At 41.2% G+C, this 19,700-nt stretch overlaps 3 protein-coding genes across 3 annotated transcripts; 1 reads left to right on the forward strand and 2 right to left on the reverse strand.

The window, feature by feature from the left end:
* Positions 1–1,130: 1,130 nt before the first annotated feature.
* Positions 1,131–3,779, forward strand: LOC125500207 (early endosome antigen 1-like). Its single transcript, XM_048652047.1, has 8 exons — positions 1,131–1,594; positions 1,658–1,856; positions 1,916–2,265; positions 2,574–2,742; positions 2,828–2,899; positions 2,969–3,094; positions 3,171–3,323; positions 3,404–3,779. Exons 1-8 carry the CDS (start codon positions 1,533–1,535, stop codon positions 3,497–3,499), a joined length of 1,227 nt encoding a protein of 408 aa, XP_048508004.1. The 5' UTR covers positions 1,131–1,532; the 3' UTR covers positions 3,500–3,779.
* Positions 3,599–7,597, reverse strand: LOC105686791. The gene is made up of 2 exons (XM_012401922.3): positions 7,493–7,597; positions 3,599–5,460 (listed from the first exon to the last, which is right to left on the reverse strand). The coding sequence occupies exon 2, from the start codon at positions 5,457–5,459 to the stop codon at positions 3,936–3,938; it is 1,524 nt and encodes a 507-aa protein (XP_012257345.2). The 5' UTR covers position 5,460; positions 7,493–7,597; the 3' UTR covers positions 3,599–3,935.
* Positions 7,598–13,686: 6,089 nt separating this feature from the next.
* On the reverse strand, positions 13,687–19,571 carry LOC105686815 (hemocyte protein-glutamine gamma-glutamyltransferase-like). Its single transcript, XM_012401953.3, has 8 exons — positions 18,181–19,571; positions 17,455–17,926; positions 17,145–17,371; positions 16,442–17,037; positions 16,276–16,373; positions 15,910–16,200; positions 15,652–15,812; positions 13,687–14,122 (listed from the first exon to the last, which is right to left on the reverse strand). Exons 2-8 carry the CDS (start codon positions 17,924–17,926, stop codon positions 13,835–13,837), a joined length of 2,133 nt encoding a protein of 710 aa, XP_012257376.2. The 5' UTR covers positions 18,181–19,571; the 3' UTR covers positions 13,687–13,834.
* Between the last annotated feature and the right edge of the window lie 129 nt (positions 19,572–19,700).

The raw sequence follows: 19,700 nt of genomic DNA on the forward strand, positions 1-19,700 counted from the left end.
GGGGGGAAAGTTACTATAATCCGACGGACAGACGGATGGGCTAATCGCCGGTTAACTATCGTGTATTATACACAATAATTTCACGTCATAAAACCATTCCAGTCTAGATTCCTATCACCCCCTCCATTTTTTTTGTAACTTTTATTCAACGTCTCGTTTCAATCAGTCCCAAAAACGAGATGAATCAGAAATATCTCCTAGTCGCGAAATTGTTGAGGCGATGCAAAGTTTTTCGTACGACTTTTTTGGTTGCTCTGAAGCGTTTTTTGTCGGGCCGGATGACATGGAAGGGGGGAAAAGATATCGGGACTGATGGGCATTAAACTCGGGACAAACTGCAGTGTCTCGCGCTGGCGCATACATATGCCAAAGGTTATAGCACCGGAGTACCGATCTGCAGAGTCCACCTCCGTGTTAGAGGTCCGGTTTTAACGCCCCAAATTACAGAGTGGCGTTCAGAAAACGGGGTCCATCCATCACCGAGTCCGTAGGACCCGGACTTGGGACCGCCCCGCGTTTAAGTCGTTAGCAATTTCCTGCGCGGGACCATTTTTCGGTCCCAAATTCCATATGGCCCGATAATGCCCGATAGTTGGGGATGAGCACCGACGATTTTCGATGTGTTTTACCAGATAGGCTACCCTTTGGCTCGCGGTATGCGAGGTAATTCCGAAAATCGATCAATTTTTTCCCCTCTTTTCCGTTGTAATTCTCTTTGGCCATTTACAAAGGTTATTAGCGCTGCAGATGAGGAATTAATTCAATTCAAACAGCTGAAGACGTCGACGACGAAGACGGTCGCTTTGCCGCTGGTTCTCTGACGGTCGTACATAAAATTTTCAGGAAAATTATTCCGAGGGATTTTTAAAAACGCTTCTAATCCGATTATAATGAGGCGGTATTAATGGCCCTTCGAGATACTCGAGGATTCGTCTCGCTATTACGAGTGAATTACTTTGAAGTACCAGGTTGAAAAATATTAATACTATAAAACATGGTTTTTCGCGCCTCCGCCACGCGGCAGCAGCTCCCAGAAGTTGAACGAGAATTTACAGAGAATTGTCGGTATAGTTCTCATCGCGCCTCACGATTTTCATTTTATTGCAGAGATTGCTGATCCGGTTCGAATTATCACTGAAACAGTTGCGGAATTCAAATTCCCGGTTGCATCGAACAGCAATGACAAAATATCGAGTAATGCGGATGGCTTAACGGGCCATCCGATGACTGCGGAAGTTAAAATTGCGATAGCTGATGACGAACCTGCGCCTCAATGGCTGATAGAAAAGGCCCTTCGGCAAGAAAAAAAGGTTCAGAGCTTACCAAATGAAAGATGGAATGAAAGAAAAAAAAAATGGGGCCTGATTTACACGGACTGATAGTTTCAATTACTTTTCAAATACTTTCAGTCGAACCTTGTTGACCGGCAAGATCAGGTGAATCGCGTTCCCGAAGGATCCGGCAATGAAATATCTTCTCTCAAAGCTAAATATGAGGGAATTATTTCCGACCTCGAAGGACAGTTGAACGAGATGAAGATCGAGCTCGGAATAGCTCAAAAAAAGCGTAGCAGCCTCAAAGAAAAATTCAAAAGGTTCTAGACTCTTTTTTCTTTCAATTTCGAAACGCTGAAGTTAATTTCTTTTTTAATATAAAGAGCCGTTCAGAATGCAAGAATGGAGGGTGTAAAGGAGAATGAAATTCTGCAAGAAAAAATCGTAGGGATTTGCAGTTCAGTTTTGGAAAAATTTGGGCCTTACGCCTTCGGCGAAAAAAGAGAACACTGTGTTCACGGGGCGAAAAATCGTCGATACTTCAAACACCATAGGAAAACGACTAAAAAACTTCGCCGACAGGTAATCTGATCAGATGACAGATTGAAATGTACGTAAAAAATTTTCGAATAAAATTTCAGCTGAAGTCGACTCTCGTTATGTCGGGTAAATTGAGAGAGGAGTTGAGCAAAACGAAGGAGATCGTTGCCGAAAAAAGCAGAAGATACGATTCGTTGGATAAAAAATTTTCGCGACTAAAGCAGGAATTGGAAACAACGGAGCTAAATTTGAACGATTTGATAAGCGAAAATTCATCGTTGAGAAAAAAATTTCAAGACACCAGAGAGTGGATGGAACTTAAAATCGGAAAAGATCGTCACGAGAGAAATAATCTAATGCAATTAAAGGACATGCAGAAGAGCAGGGAAATCATAAACCTAAAGAAAAAGAGTGATGAAGACTTCGCTACGATTACACAACTCAGGAACAAGTAGGTTGAATTGGTTATAATGAAAGGGTGTAAAACATGAAAAAACATCCGAACGGCGTGAGTCTTCCTCGCTTTATTTAACGACTTACCTTGTGCTCGTATCGCCCGGAGGTTTTCTTCTAGTTTTTCTTTAAGTTTCTCATACGAATTTACATCTCGAACCAGAATTCTTGGAATTTTCATAGCGCGTTTAATAGAAAAAGCTACATGACGTACATCACGTTTTCCCCATCGCAAATACAAGCCCGCGGTAGGGCTCTTCTGTATTCAAGTAAAATTTCTTTCAGTCAGACATTTAATTACCGCAGGTTACTTAGATCCGAGTCCGCCAATGCCAATAAAGGATTTTTGCTGAACAGCTACAAAAGCCAGCTAGCAGATATGATGAAGGAAAGAGATCAGAGTGTGTCCAAGAACAAAGAACTTGAAAATGAATTAGCACAGTTGAGAAACGCAAACGCTCAACTGAAAGCCAAGGTATAAAAAACCTCCTCATGTGGTTTCGGAAAGAAAATTTCACATCAATCTTTCTTTCATATCAATCTCCGTTGACGAACTGCAGATCTCATTGCTGACGAACGACAAGGAAAAATTGATTGCGGGCAAAAAATCTGGGGCAGATTCCAAGGATGAGGTGATTCAATGAAGTTTCCTTCTCGAATCGTCCACAAAAAATTAATTTTGGATCAATTTTGAATCACAGCGCGAACATTCGATGCTCAATGAAATTGAGACCATGAGACTGAAGTGTGACGTGCTTTTGGAAGACATGCGCGATCGGATGACCTCAGCGGAGACCTCTAGCTCAGAATATTCCGCAGCGATTTTGGTAACTCTCTAAAGTAGATTTAACTTTGATGATTCTTTGGCTCTACGACTTCCATTTTTTTTTTTTTATGCTTCAGGAGTTTTTGAGACGATTGACCGATCGCTTTGACGAACCGGAAGACGAACCCGTTCCGATCGATGATGACGAGGCCCACAAAACTGCATGTACAATTTTGAATATGACTCCAAAGGAGCTTTCCGGATTCATGAAAGGCCCGGAAACCGACAAAGTAACCAAATTTGGTTTGACTGCTTTGATCATGGAGATCTAGATCGACATTCGCATCCTTTTTTTTCTTTTATTTTTCAGATAAGCGCCTGTATCGCAGAATTACGAAAAATCACGTCCAGGAAAAGTTTTTCTGCGAGCCTCGCGAACTTTTTGTTCGAGAAGGTCACCAGCTAATCGAACTTTTCGACAACATTTCGAAGAAGATTAGGGCGCTGGTTTATGTGAGCAGAATTTTTGAATTATTTGGGGTGTATAATGAGAAATAATGGAACAGCATTTTTTACTACTTTTAATCGAGTTTACAAATCGTGTTTTATAAATAAAATAATAAATCTATAGAATGACATCCCCCGTTCAAAATATGCGATGGCCTAATTCCATTTTTATTTATGATCAATGATATTTGCAAAATGGAAAGCGGCCAATCTTCACACAAATGAAAACGTAAAATATACCCACACCGTCATGAAAACCATATTTAACTACAACGTATCACGTCTTTAACAGCTATAATCACGATAAGACTTAGGCGCATTTTTTTACCCCTATGAATATTTTTTAAACTACAGTTCTACAGCCTTCTGAAAGAGAAAAAGAAAAGAAAATGATGCTACTGATCGCTCTTTCGCTGATCATCCGAATTTCCAGACTCCGGAGCGGTCTGAAGTTTCGCGCTTACATGGTACCTTTCGTAGTCATCGTCATTCTGTCCGAATATCCTGCGTCCCGGAATTCTTTCGTCATCTTTAACATTGACTTGAGTTCCGACCTGGACTGGCCATGGTAGCCTGGCTTCTGCCCTGTCGGACACCCTGTCGTAACTCTTGTTTTCCATAATCTCCCTTTCACTCTCCTTATCTCTTTCAGTGTCTTCCTTCAGCGCTGCACGATCAGGATAATGGTCTTCATCGGTTCTGGATTGATATAAACCGTCGTAAGGACGCCTGTAAGGGTCGCTACGGTAGGGTCTGTAAGCGTCATATGGATACTGAATCCTGTAACGATAATTATTGGGGTCCCTATTTCCAGGAGTACGACTGTAGGACGTGGAACTAGCAACAGCTACTGGAGGCGATCTGACCATTATGTCGTCGTACGGGTAACCTCGGTAATTTCTGAGGTCAACCGGCTTCCTCGCTACTTCGGGGAGATGAGCGTAGTATATAATTCTTTTTGGTTTTGATGGATTCAACGCTCTGCCGTAGGGCCTTATGTCCTCCTGGTTGTAGCGGTTGTAATAATACGGACTGTCTCCCGGTCGCCGACCGTCGAAATCTCGATCACTCCCGAAGTTGTACCTCCTGGGTATGTGGACGTCGAAATCACGCTCTCTAACTTTCTCTTGAAATAGAGGAACGTAGTCAGGATAGGCCCTGACCAGAGCGGGCATTTCCCTGGATTCTCGACTCTCCGGGAAGTCCCTGCGATGTCCGGTTACGAAGTCCGCCTTTGGCGCCTGATGACTTCCGCGTACCGCTTGATTTTCCTTATCGTAGATATTCAACTGGTCCGAGTTACTGCGGCGACGAAGTTCAATGGAAATTGGTTGCTTCGACCAAGTTTCGGGCGAATTCAAACGCGCCTCCCTCACGCTTTTAGTTCCCGATATCTTTTCCATTTTTGTCGGTTCCGCCTCTCTTCGAACTCGCGGTTTCCTGAGGTTTTCAATATGCGGTATGGTGAAGTGATGCATTGTGGGATTTTCCACCAGTTCTACGTTTCTTTTGAATCTTTCGTAGTCGATCCAGCCGTCGTCCTCAGTCTCCTCGAATTCCTCGACGTCCTTGAGTCCCCGACGGTTGCGAAGAAAGTATTGAAAATTCGGATCCTCGAAATACTCCTGAGGAGTTTCTTCGAAATCTTCGATATCACGTCGACTCCTTTGATTCAAAATTTCTCGCGGAATCGTACTCCTGGGTACCGTTAGATGGCCAACTCCGCTCACACTTCGAATTTCGAAAGCTGATCCGAATCTAGATCCTGATGAATCCTGCGGGCGAAGCCAACTCGGACGATCCGATAAATCAGAAGATGAACTGGGCGAGATGTCCCAAGCTTTACCAACCGCTCCGCAATCGATCTCTGATACCAGGAGTAACGTGCCCCAAATCAGGGGAAGCACGAAAGCTTTCATCCTGCGGAAAAAAGCGGGAGTTATTTTTAGATGACGCTTCTTCCCTTGTGTTACAGGTGGCGGTAGCTTACGGTTATCTGAATTCGGTAAGTCGATCTACTACCAGCGGTAATTACGTCAGATCTAGAACCTTACCTACCGAGCGTGAGGATTTGAAAAAGAAACGCTCGAATTTTAAATCGAAAAAAGTGATCGCCTCATACGATATACCGTTGATTATGATGTGAAATTTTTACCGAAACCTAAACAATGAACGGGATGACAAGAATGGCGCATCCGGTCTGTTCATTTTACCAGATCATATCGACCTCGAGCTCCGCTGCGCTCAGACACGCCACTAGAGAGTTTAGCTATGCTATAATATATGAAACGAAGTTGGTTCATTTTCACTAACAAATATATCATTCTTCCGCGTTTCCGCGCTATTATTTCAAATTTCCGGTCATCCAGAATTATCCGATATGCACCGTGTCCCATTGTCTGCGAGGTTGGTCGTTTTACATCAGTCGTATGGAGAACTTTCTGATCCCCTCTTTCTACTCAATGTTGTTTTTTTTTTTTTTTCACCGTTTCATTGTCTGGACAATTTTCGATTGCTTTCCATGCGCGATTTTCTGAAGATTTTTGAATCGGTAGAAATGAATTGCAGAACTTTCAATTAAAATCGATCGGCCTACTTTTCGGAAATTCTTGACAAAGCTTTGTGGCAATGAATTGCAAGTATTCATTCGCATAGCGTATCTCTTTGTTCCTTTTCACGATCGCTCCGCACATTATATAGTTCTGATAAAGGAACGCTTGACTCAATCGACCAAATTCAATTTCAATTATCTAATTCTATCTTTTATTGTCCGCTCTTCAGATTCTCATGAGGTTATTCAGTAGAGATTTCTATGGCTCGAGCTTAATCAAAAAAGATAAAGCACGATTTTGAAGAATTTAAAAAATGAACGAAAAATTTGATGTTGATATTTGTGTACTTAATTTCTTTCAACGGCAGTTGAAAATGATCGTAAAAAAAATTTCATAACCAATGTGAATTCGAATTCAAAAATTGCGAGCACCCTTGCGGATCAGGTCCGAAGATCACCAGATACAAATAGCTCGAAGATTGACACCGCGCTGTTCGGATTAACTAGCGGAACGAAATTACGCCTGTATAGTTGGGACAAACGGAGGCAGATATTCCTTGGAGATGACGTCGCGGTCTCTTGGACTATTATACCAAAGAGACGTTATGCTACTGGTTTACAGTTACCGGTGGTTCAACGTACCCTCGACATTTGCAGTTACATATAATTCCAGAGCCGGGTGATGATCACATGCGCAGCGACGCGGAAAAATATCAAATTCAAACGGATCCGCGGTGCAAAAATAGATTCAAACTGTACACAATTTTTTTTTTTCTTTTCTCATTACTTCGTCTCCGAATGAGGAGACAAAGAAGGAACATTGACGACAAGCTTCTCCGATCGTTGTGAAATTTTCTTTACATTTGTTTTACTTTTTACGAACGATGGACGAACGGGATAACGCGAGCAGATCGAAAGCGATAGCCATTGATACATGGAGTGAAAATGAAGATGAAAAAATCAATGTGCACAATGTGGGAAAATTTGGAAAACGCTTCGGTTGTGTCCTTTTTACTTTCATCGACTATCGGCAAAAAATATCATTCTTGCGGAAATTTTTGTGAATCTGCTGTGTCTTTTTTTTTCTATTTTTACAATCGTTATATCCTTTGCAAGTATGTCTAAAATGGTAGGTAATTATAGTAAACGTAGAAAACTACGCAAATACCGGAGATTCCTATCTAACCTGCGATTATATTATTACGTGATTTGTGCGAAGATCATAATTAACTTTCCACAAAGTTGTGGTGTACAGTTTTCTATCGTACGAATGAGACGTGGTTTGTCTTCGCGAGAATATGATTTAATTAATGAAAAAAATATTTCAGAAGTGAAAAATTTTATCCAAAAAAAAAAAAAAAAAGAATTATATTGCTAACTCTTATTTGAAACAAAATTCACCTGAGTTGCTTCTGACGACTTTTAACTATAATTCGGTTCCGATGTTGTCGGCACGGTGTGATGATTTTGACTGAAGGAATGAGTCGCCTATACTGGGGGACAAGCGTTTCAGGTGCACTGCGCTCAACCCCTCCACCATGAAGACCATAAAGACTTTTTTTTTTGTTTTTGTCTTTTTTGCTCAACACATGCCCACAGTACCTCGGACGTGTCCATAAGCGAGACGAAAATGAAAATAAAAATTTAGCAAGTTGAATCAACCGCCAGTTTCAATAAGAAGAAATAAATCTTACGCGATAGATGATCGGAGTCGATTGTTGGGAAATCGTCCCCCCACAACGGAGAACGCAACCCTATTTCCACGATGGAATCGTAAAGATTTTATTGTGTTACGATTATTCCATTTTCATTGTGCATTGTCCTGCCGATTTACGTCATTCCAGCACGTAAGAATGGGCCCCATAAATTTAGGTAGCCGTACATAACGGACGTCTGATTATCTTCTCACCGGTATATAGGTAATCATATCCAAAATTTGAATGGATCACCAAATCCATGAGGTGCATAACCGATCTAAGAGAAAATGAATGAGAAAAAGATGTTATACCGTTTTCAAAAGGCAATGTCCTCTCCGATTTCGTGAAGCATGTGTTGAATAAATTTTTAGTTTTTAGTTTACGTTGAAATTCAAATTACCAGCTCGACTCGTTATGCAAATATGAGAATCACGAGTCACACCTGTTACACAAATTCTGTCAATAGATCGATACATTTGGGTGAATTTAATCATCGAAAATTGTATAATTTTCATTTTCAAAAAATAAAGAAGAAATAAATTAAAAAAACATGACGTGCTTTTGTTCCGGCCTTGTCCAGCTGAAAGGAAAGAGAAACAAATGTACTCCGTTACAAGCAGGCAGTCGTAGCTGTCAATTTTCAAAATTATGACATGCAAAATATTTCCCGGTAATCCGCAGTAACGTTTATACGGTTTGTGAAATGAATTCTGAGTGCAAGATTAATTCCGTAATTTTTTCTCCGCAAATTAATCAGTCCCAACCGATCACTCAAAAATCATTCAAAGATGATGGTTCTCACGATAGAATCCGTAGGGATGTACGCGATCCCATTCTACGTACAGAAACGAAGGTCAGCGAGCGACTTTGGAACGATTTTGACCACCCAACGAATGACGCAAGTGATCTGAAAAAAAGTAATCTAGATCCAGTTGTGGGGAATAACCTCAACAGATCTATGGATAACTTGAGGCAAAATAGTTGCTCCACTTTTTTTGACGGAGACAAATCACGAAAAGATCATTTGGCTAAATGTTTAGTAGGTAAAACGGCGATGAAAAATTTTAATGTTAAAAAAGAAAGGGACAGGTTCAACGGCGGACAAGTCGTCGGTTGTGATCAAAGTAAACTATCGATGTTTTCCGCGGAAATTTGGACCGAAAAATTACTACCGGCAGATCCTGCGCTAATTTGTGCCGAGCCCGAACTAGCTGAACTTCATGTCGATGGAAACCAGAAAACGGAAAAACTCGATCACTTCGAAAACTGCAGCAGAGATTCAATGCTATGGAACCAAAATGGTCGCAATTTTAGGGGAAAAAATATATTGGCTAATCCAGTTTCGTCTGTAAATCCAAATAAGACTACATCTTCAGGTCAGAAAACTATCAATTTCAATGACGAAATATGGCCAGTTTGTCCCAAGCTAATTCCCAGTGGAAAGGAACTGGAGATGACCATGCTCGGGGATGGATACAATCCGACAGTTTCGCCGGAAAAATTGATCGAAGATTGTGATAAAATAAAAAATCCTTCCGGAAAAGGAAAGACAGTTGAACCCACCCATGAAATCGAGTCTCCAGATGAGCTGACCGTCATTTCTAAAAATGTCGTGACCTCTGAATTACAAGAGGTAGCGGAGAACGACATCGACAAGATAAAGGAGACAAAGAAAAACCAGAAACCCGTGAAAGTGGTACGGTTTAAAACGTGCGACAAGCGTAGTGGTGTCCGGGAGAACAAAATAGCGTTAGCAGACAGAGATAAAAATTCACAGAGCGTTGAAAGTTTTAAGCAAGAGCTCGACCAGCTAGCAGATGAAATTGCGAGTCAAATTGAGAGGGACTCAGTCTCAAAAGATGCTGTCGAGACCTTGGCAAGGGTCGAGATTATAGTCGAAGCGAATCGTCAAACTGTTGAGAGAATTCAGCAGCTTCAAAAAAACGTCGTACTTCCGAAACTGAGTCCTCCGGATGCGGGAAAATCGATTGCTAGAGCATTGATGAGGTCATTAACGTTTTCATAGACCCGGTTAAATAGTTGAGCTTTCACTGATTATGTACAGTAGAATATGAAGCCCCCTCCCCCTCATAGGCCGATCCTATTTCAATTTTCAAGTAGATCCCTAAAGATATCGAGCTAAAATTACTAAACCTAAGTTTCCATGGATAATTTCAGGTGTAGAAATTATATGCAAAGCAATGGATACAGCTGCGAAGCTACCGATACGATTAATAATCTCCTTTTGAGTACGGTCCGAAATTTAAAGGATGCTGTAGACAGACAGAAGCAGCTTCTGGCAACCCAAGGCAAGAATCTGTTCTTGATGAGTAAGGTGTAACGAGACTGACATCGCAAAAAGTTTTTGAATTTCTTTCATAGAAGAACCTTGCGCGAATCCTTGGGGCAGACAATATCCGCGAAGAGCACGTTTTGGAGTTTCTCAAAATTCTCGAGGGGTTTTAGCTGCAGACGAGATAGGCACAACATTGGTCAAGGATTTATTATCTGATTTGCTTACGCTTAGCGAAAAAATTGAGCTTAAACTGGACAGAAAAAATGGCCAGAAGAAGCTTTCGAGCTTCCCAAGATTATCGGAGAATGACACCAAGGATTCTACCAAAATGTACAAGTATTAGTTGTCGGACACTTTATTTTTAACTTCACGCCAAATACCGCTTCAATTTTTCAGAATGTCTAGTGAACCAGCTCAGTTAAAATTGACGAAAAGCAACGTGAATAAAGTCCAGAAAACTGATTCGGAAAATCTTACTGTGGAACCACAGCATCTTTGGACCGAAAATGTTCAGCAAAATCATGTCCACAAAATTAGCGCGGATCCGATAACATCACATTTGCCCGTTGCTCCTACTAAATACCCTAAGAAACCATTGCCAGGTGAATCTTCTAAGACCTTGAAGAAGCTTTTCAACGAGATCTGGGAAAATCGGGCAAAAATTACACCTCGACATTCGGTAGCCAATGATCCTACGATCAATCTTCGATTGATTGCGGGAGGCCAAAACGGTACCGTGAGCCAAAAACCTCCGGCTTGGAAACCAGGTGGTAACAATCCTGTTCAGTCGAACGTGAGCATCATTGGAAATACGCCGAAGATAAGACTATCCGCGTCCTCGTCTTCTCATAAGAGGAAGAACTTGAGGTATCGTGTGTTCAACTTTGATTCTGGATGCTTCATAAAGTGGCGTTCTTTGCTTGTTTCAGGGAGATGAAGTCACAAAAGCGCTCTAGAATCGCAGCGGGACCGGCAAGAGAATCGCCAAAGGCGCCAGTGAAATCAATTCTCAAACCATGCAACGTTGCGTCGTTGGGGAGAGACGGAAGAGAAACTGGGAAAAGTCATAAAGTGGAAATGAGCTTGATACGTGAAAGCAAACACCAAATGACAGCGGAAAATGATGTGTCTAGGGCGAGAAAACCGAGATCCAAATCGCGGACGAGGATAACAATTCAGAATAGAAATTCAAGGGCCAAGGTCACCGAAATACCCCTTGAATACGTCGAAAAATCGTTGTTGACTCCAAATGACCCTAGGGATTTGAAGTTGAAAAAAAAACCGTCCTCTTCGCCTAAGGACATCATCCAAATGCTTGAAGACCTCATAAAGTCCTCTAGTCGCCATTCTTCGATCCAGAGATTTTCTTCCGAGCGAATTGTGGCGTCAAAGGATTCAAGGAAAGTCGATTCGAGACCTTCGGATGAACGGAGTGATCGCGTGAACAAAGTTCATTCCCAAAATGAGCCCACGCTGCTGAAATCAGGTGAGGAAAACGCGGAAACGAATGAACTTCCTGCTGAAGCAATTCAGAGTCGAGTAATTGATGAACCTGACGGTTTGAAATTTGAGTCATGCTCAAATGACGCAAACGCTGAAGTAATATTTAGAACGGCGAACTGTTTCGCGACAGAAGAAGAGCCGAACACTCCGTCGATACCGAATTTCAACAGTACATCAGAAATAAGTTTCGAGTGTACGTCGAAAAGTTGCCTGTCCTCAAAATGCTGTCAAGCGTCGATGACATCGTTCACGAGTCAAGAAATCTCTACTCAACTGTCAGATATTGACGAGAAGCTTTCATTTTCTGGCGAAAGGATTCAAAGAGAATCCAACGAATCCTGCAACAATTCAGAGGATAGCAAACTATCTACATGCCCCGCAGAAGAAGTGTCCGTTGATCGAACTTTTCAGAAAAAATCCATCAATAGGCACGCCAGATCCTTGGAACTGCTCAGAGAAATTTTAAGCGATCAGGACCTGGACGTTCATCTGCTGAACAGAGCAGAGAACCAAGTGATCCACAAGCGGAAATGCGGGTCGAATAAACAGAAGATTCCGTGTACAAATCCCTTGACTTCAAAGACGTCCAATAAAGTCAACGGATCGTCCACGAAACTGACAACCCTCACCGAGGCGGAAAATGACCACGTGCACGTAGAAGCAGCGACTATGACCACAGTGGATGATTCAGCGATAGTTAGAAACGGTGATAACAATGAAAGAGTGGACAAGGCACTCCTGAGCAAAGCGGACACCGCTGAAAATGCAACACAATTTGACGTGATTTTAAAATCGGATGTCTCGGTGGGTGCATTAGCAATAACCCCTGCGGAAACACATCCATTGCCAACAGACAATTCGCAACAGACTACTTCACCCTATGATAAATTACCGAATGACGTTGTAGAAGCTTTCAAATTGGCTACGATTAGGGCATCGAACTTGTACGGAGCATTTCATATTTTAGAAAAAAATCAGTTGAAGTCCAATGGGCCTGACAAACTTAATGAAAATCAGTGCGATGTCATAGAGACTACTCAAGATCACATACGACGAGTAAGTACGAATGTTGGTCCTCGTGCAGAGGATAAGAAATCGCCGGAAGGATCACGGAGTCCAAAGATTATTTCACCGGCGAAGATAATCCAAAGGGTGAAAGTAGAAGTTGAAAAATCATCAGTCGAACCATCTGGGGATGGCTTGAGAAAGGATGAACAGTTTGTTGAAGTTGATTCGAGGCCTGCTGTCCCCTCGAAGCCGTTTTTGGAGAAGGAAAAATTATTCCAGAGTCGGAAAGCGATTGAAAAAATCGGCGATCAGGGTGATAAGACGTGTAGTAGTTTGGAAGGTAGGGTAGAAGAATCTAAGAATGAAAAATCGATCGAGACGTTGCACTTCGCTCCAAAAAAAGCTTCTCCCGATTTCGGACAAAGAGTCGAGAAAGTTGAAACCAGCCCAAGGTCAAGGTCTCGCATAAAAACGTTACTTGCTGAAAACATGCAACGCTTCAGGACTGATTATGACCTGATAGAAGAAGAAAGGGCTTTCGAGAGCTACGAAATGCCAATTTCGGCTGATTCGAGCGATGACGAAGCGTCGATCGTCTATCAGTCTTTAGAAGAAACAAAAGATATGTTGTCAGGCACAAGTTCGCCCGATTCCGAAATACTTGCAGAGGTGAAAGGCATTGTGAGTCGAGTTTTGAAAGGGTTGGAGGAATCTTGTGAAGCCGAAGTTCACGTGCAGGAAGAACGAGGTTTTCAAACCAGTAAAGAAAAGCGTTCGAGGAAACTCTGCGTGCGGAAGTTAAATTTAGAAGGATCGAAGGGAGTCGTGAAACGTGAGGTCCTTTCGAAATACCGTTGGGATAATTTGAAAAGGATAATTGTTCGCAGAGAACATATTTTGTCTCTTATTTACGCGATTATTTGTTCGTTTGTATTTTGTTGTTTACAGTTTACAGTCTACTGTGAAGTATAGCGTTTTTATCAGTCTGCCGTTTTGTTGCAGCTGTTTTTTTGAACAGTTCGTGTAATCGTCTACTTGTGACGGGTTCAATACATAAAGTTACCAAGGTTTATGAAATATAATAAACTTTATTTCTTTATAAAATGTATAAATAATTTGAGTGTTACATCGGTGTGAGTAAAATTGAGATCATTCAGTTAGAAGATTAAATACAGGAAATGAATCCGACTACGATTTAGAACACGAGCGTTTCAACATTCCCTCCTACTTGAGACTGCATCAGTCTTCTTTATCAAGAACTCTGACAGTTGCCGATCCGGTAACATCGACGAGTTCTTTGGAGGTAAAAGTAGCAACAAGATTCAATTGTCCTGCCTTTTGAGGTACCAGTCTATGTCTCACAGTGACCAGTTCGCCTGGCCGAATATTTTCAAATGGGAGTTTTATGTGCCTTGCCAATCCTATTCCAGCATAGTTGAACTCACATTTGGTGAGATTTCTGGTCAATGGATTTTTGAAGCTGAAGGAAATCGCGGTTGACTTTCCAACGATCAATTTATCTTCGATCTGAAAAAGACGAGAATTGATCCTGTTTTAAAAAGTTGATTTCCAGTATGTCAGCCAAATGGCTTTGATCAATTTTGAAAATACTTCATTTTTGGCCCAAAAATGGGAAAAATCCAAAAAGGTACCCCTTGGATTTTTGTCGATTTTGGACCAAAAAAAAATATTTCATTTTATGTGCTAATCTGATGTAATTTGAGCTCAGGAATTCGAATCTGGAAGTTAAATTGGTCTATCTGTAAAATTGATCGAGTTATCGCCAATTTTTCACTTTTTGGAGCAGAAAAATTGAGATATCTCGAAGGGAAAAAATCGTAGCTCATTTTGGCCAACGGATTCGTGTTCCTGAGGTCAAAATACATAAGAAAAGTGCCATACGATCAATTTTGAAAAATAAAAATTTTTGGCCAAAATTTGAGATTTTTCCAAGGGGTACCCCTTACGATTTTTTCAAATTTTGACCAAAAATTTTTATTTTTTAAAATTGATCGTATGGCACTTTTCTTATGTATTTTGACCTCAGGAACACGAATCCGTTGTCCAAATTGAGCTACGATTTTTTTCCTTCGAGATATCCTTAAATTTGTGCCAAAAAATGCGATAATTCGGCAATAACTCGGTCATTTTTGAAGATAGATCATTTTTTCTTTCGGATTCGCATTCCTGAGCTCAAATTACAATAAGATAGATTATAAAATCGATTTTTTATTTTTGACCCCAAAAAGCTGAAAATTAGCGATAACTCGATCAATTTTAGAGATAGGTCAATTTTTCTTTGAGAATCGGATTCCTGAGGTCAAAATACGTCAGAAAAGCATATTAAACCCAATTAAAACAATGATTTATTTGTTGCTCAAAAAACGATATTTTTTTTGGTTCTTCAAGAGCAATCTCACATATAATTAGCTCAGGAATCCATATCTGGAACTCAAAATCATCTACACATGCAATCGATCGAGTAATCACCAATTATTCGCTGTTGGGAGCAGAGAAATTAAGACATATCGATATGGTTTTAGTCGTCGACCCACTTTAATTTATCGCAATCCATGCATGGGTCGAAATATTCGAATTTCTCAATTCACTAGCAAACTCGAGTTTTGCTGGAGTCAGCGTAGCCGGCAGCGTAGCGCTTTGTTGTGAGACGTCACCTTCAGGGCTGAGCAGAGGTGACGCTCCACAACAAACCGCGCGCCCGTGGCTACCTGACTGACTCCAGATAAGCTTGGGCTTCCTCGTAGACCGAGAAATTCGAATATTTCGACCCATGCATGGATTGCGACGAATCAAAGTGGGTCTACGACTAAAACCAATCGATGTGTCTTATAATTTTGCTGCTCCCAACAGCAAATAATTGATGATCACTCGATCGATTGCATGAGTAGATGATTTTGGCTTTCAGATTTAGATTTTTGAGCTGATTATATAAGATTGCTCTCGAAGAACCAAAAGAAAAAAAAATTACGGGACAACAATTTAAACGAAAACTTGATCAGCGAATATTTTTCTCTAAGATCGTTCAAGACTCATACCTTGATATCGATAGTGGGTTTCAATATTTGAAAATCGTCTTCTCCGGACCATGTTTGCAACGTTTCTTTTACCGTTGCAATTGCTTCGAGCTTCATTATCGCGTATTCCACCAACTTGTCGGTGTAGTCATCGACGGTGACGGTCAGCTTCAGAACTTCACCTAATAATTATCAATAACATTCAGCACCGTAAAAATACACAGTAAACCAAATATGATAGCTTTCGAGAACTGTTGATTACGGTAAAAGTCTACTCACGATCTCCAGGTCCAACGACGAAAGCTCCGGCCTTCGATTTCACCAGATTTGCTTTGATTCCGGTGTAATAAACACTAGAAGCGGTTAAAAGCACCCGGATATTTCTTGGGCTCTTTGACTTGTTCTTTACGTAGAGCGTGATGGTGAATGGTTCTCCAACGTTCACCCTATCGAGGTCAACGAGTTCGAATTCAACATCTTCCTTAGCTTGGTCAGGAATCGAGTAGAATCTCCTTGCGCTGTCAGTGCTTCGCGCCGCTCTGAGCAGAGTCAAACGTTCGGCCTCAGTACCTGAAACGATTCGTCGTGAAGTTTATACAACATTTTCAGATTGGAAAATATTTGAAAAATGAAAACACGACTTACCTTCCAAGTTCTTGTAATTCTGGGTTATAACTTCTCTGTCCCTATCACCGTTTGGATCAAACATGAAAGGAGCTTTCGTGAGAATCAATTTACCGACCCTGTAAAACAATCACTCGTCAAAGCTATTCTTCACCAAAAACTATCACCAGATCAAATGAATACTCACTGATTCGTATCGCTCGTCACTCTTCGCCAACCGTGTGCACTTTTCTTATCTTCTATCCACTGGATAACGTCAGCGTTAACAGTGGCCAGCATGAAGGGAACGTCGTAGTTATATCCAACGGCTCCTTGTTTGATAGCTTCAACAGATGTTGGTCCACATTGGAACATCCCATCGGAAGTTTCCTGAGGTGTGGCGTCGACAGCTTGCCATCCTCCGTATCCATGCGGAAGGTCTCGTCTGGCCATCCAGACTTCGTTCCAGACATGGAAGTTCCAAATGGAATCTTCACCTCGGCTGTTCGGATCGTTGAGTGACTCGAATTTGGAATTATAGTAACGATCTATCGATAAAGATACGTTGGTGTCGTGAGCTGATACGATATTCGACACGACTCTGGAAGGTAGTCCCAATGCTCTGCAAACCGTCGTCAACACTCCTGCGAAAACCCAGCACTGACCCCACTGTACGGAATCTCCGGTTTTCAAAAATTCTTCGAGAATTGGAACGCTCCCTGTCCATGCCGACGGTGACGTTCCGTCGGAATATTCGCCGTCCCAACGACCGGCTAAGACACCTCTGTCGTCGTTGGCGTTTACCTGAAGATAAAAGTGGTCATGATTGATTTTTTCTGTCAGTATTATTACAGTAATCAGCGGTGGTCCGGAACAGCGACGTGAATCGATGAGTGGACACTTGGACTTACGATTCGCGAAATTGCCCTGGACATTTTAATAGGGTCTCCTCGGGACGCTGCTATAATTCCAGATCTTTCGAGTAAAAGTTGACACGCCGGAAGGACACAGTCGTCGAATTGTCCAAAGATCCATTCTCTACCTTTACAGCTTCCCAGAGCACCGACCCAAATCTTTCCAGTATCGTTATTAACGTACTCATCAAGCAGTCTTTGGTTTTCCATGTAAACCGAATCCTCTGTTATCAAAATCCAAAAAAATACAGTTTAGTTTGGAATTTTATCGATCGTCAATATTTTTTTCAAACAATTATTCACTCACCTTTTAGCCATGGATTGAACAAAGAGTAAATATCCTTGTCGAAGTGATAAGTGTTGGTGATTTTTCTGTAGCCCGATTTAGTGGTGGTTTGAATATCCAGATGCCAAAGTCCAACTGGACTGTCTGCAGGGCTTGTGACCTCGACGAAAATACCTTCGGCGTTTGCAGATACAAAACGAACACCCCAAGCTTCTATGTCAGTTGAAGACGTGCTTCGAGTATCGAGTACACCCACTCCTCGAGTACCTCTCATGACATTTGGGTTTGAACCGAAATTGAAAATAAAACTAACGCTATCCACTTCCCGTGTGTAACTCCGGTTGAATTTAACGGCCAATTTAAAGGGCTGTCCGCGTCGAAGAACTGCTGATGATGGAGATTGGTGGACCAGTTCATATTTCGAAGTGTGATGAAGATTTGCGTTCTCCTTCTCGAAGATGTTGACGCTTTCAACGGTCAGAGGGTTACCCATCTAGAAATTTGAATTCCAACTTGCAATTTCCTTCAAAAATATTACTTCAAACTATCAAGGTCTATAAAAACTTAGCACAAGATGAATTAGGAAAATAAGATGCGACAATAAATTTTTCCATTTTAAATTTTATATAAATCAATAAACTACTATTCACTACTTCCACGACTGCAGGAAGAAACAAAAATTTTGGTGCAAAGTTTGACGAAATGGATATGAAGAGAACTTGATGTGATAATTTGGATTGGATTTACCTTTAATAAACACTTTTTTGTTCACTTGAAGAATGAAAATAAAAAATTTCGGAGTGTGTAACTTGAGAATGAATGTCGAACTACAACTGTCCCGCAGATGATCGAATGACTGTCTGGATATCGTGATGTCTGGTCAAGCGCTTTTTATATCGTTTAACATCGTTCCCAAGTTATGAATGCCTCGACACCATAGAAGGAAGTTCCGGTGCTGAGTACGGTGGAAGTACTCATACTGTGAAATTGTATCGGGCAAAAAAATCACCCAGTGTCTAAAGGTCTTGGATAAGGGATTCCCCCAACAGTTAATCAGCTTTAGTCATTCATTCGATAATTTGGAATTCTTAACGAAATCAACGGGGGTGTTTTATGCAAAGATCGCAACTCGAATAAACTTCAATTTACTTTGGGTGAAATGACCACTCAGCCATTCGATTGGATTTACTGGATGATCAGTTGATAATTGAAAATGGGTCAAGCTTAAAACACTGGAACATTCTATAAGATCTCATTCTACTCCTTCACTCTTCCTTGTACGTTGCTTGATTTCTCAACATTTCTCCTGAATTTTAAGTTCGCAGTAGCTTTGGTGTATTTCGTAACCGAGGAAATGTGGTTCACATGAGTTTGCCAGGAAAATTTATCGCGGATATAGTCCTTTGGCATTGCAAAAAAATTGAATTTGGCAATTCGATTGACACACATATTCCATTACGTTCGTAACAAGTTTGTTAATCGGTAAAATTTCGCAATGATTCAGCTACTGAATTTCTAGAATTCTAACAAATAGGACGACAACCTTGTCGACAAGGATTTCTGATTGTTGTTTGTTGCTCTTCCATAACGGGTTCGCAGACGCCGAGTGAACGATTGATAAGTAATTTGTCTTATCGCGTAAATGACTAACGATAAAACCCGGGGAATCTGCAAACTCGCGTAACACACGTAGTACATCTTTCGTATTTTCTGCGGTCTTCTTATCGCTAATTCCACTATTTTTCGGTCTAGTGGTGTGAAAGTTAACCACAGGCATTCTCTCGGTATTCAGCCTCTATTGTAGTTTAAAAATAACGCGTGTCTACGTCATGTCGGGTTTTAAACAGCAAATCCTATTTCTCAGCACAATTACTAATGATCTAATTCAGCACTGAATTATCATCGAAATTCATCTGATGGTAAAAAAGCTCTGCATCTTATCGCAGGAGTAAGCTCATAGCTTTGCACATGGCGCGAAAACCATGGATTCTGAAACGCTATCCAGGGTCGACAGAATTCACCCTCGTGAATTTTTCCATGGAGTTTTCCATAGCAAAAAAATCCCTGATTAGTCAGAGGTATTTAGAACATGTTTGTGTTGGAAAAAAGAAAATACTTCGATGATTTTCTTCTACGCCTCAACAATGATCGGTCAAATGTTGTCTCGTCAATCGAGTTGCCTATTGTTAGGGGTTGATAAAGCAGCGCTGAAATCGCGGCGCGCAACCAAAACGTAGGTTGAACAGTGGGGAGAGGCCTGACAAGTG

This window comes from Athalia rosae, chromosome 3 (assembly GCF_917208135.1).
Source record: "Athalia rosae chromosome 3, iyAthRosa1.1, whole genome shotgun sequence".
NCBI classification, from domain to species: Eukaryota; Metazoa; Arthropoda; class Insecta; order Hymenoptera; family Athaliidae; genus Athalia; species Athalia rosae.

Coding starts and splice junctions, on each gene's coding strand:
- LOC125500207 (XM_048652047.1), top strand. CDS start 1,533: ATGAAGATCGAGCTCGGAATAGCTCAAAAAAAGCGTAGCAGCCTCAAA. Junction 2,266..2,573: donor ATTACACAACTCAGGAACAA/GTAGGTTGAATT, acceptor TAATTACCGCAG/GTTACTTAGATCCGAGTCCG. Junction 3,324..3,403: donor AAGGCCCGGAAACCGACAAA/GTAACCAAATTT, acceptor TTTATTTTTCAG/ATAAGCGCCTGTATCGCAGA.
- LOC105686791 (XM_012401922.3), bottom strand. CDS start 5,459: ATGAAAGCTTTCGTGCTTCCCCTGATTTGGGGCACGTTACTCCTGGTA.
- LOC105686815 (XM_012401953.3), bottom strand. CDS start 17,926: ATGGGTAACCCTCTGACCGTTGAAAGCGTCAACATCTTCGAGAAGGAG. Junction 17,372..17,454: donor GTTCAATCCATGGCTAAAAG/GTGAGTGAATAA, acceptor TTTTGATAACAG/AGGATTCGGTTTACATGGAA. Junction 15,813..15,909: donor CGTCGTTGGACCTGGAGATC/GTGAGTAGACTT, acceptor GATAATTATTAG/GTGAAGTTCTGAAGCTGACC.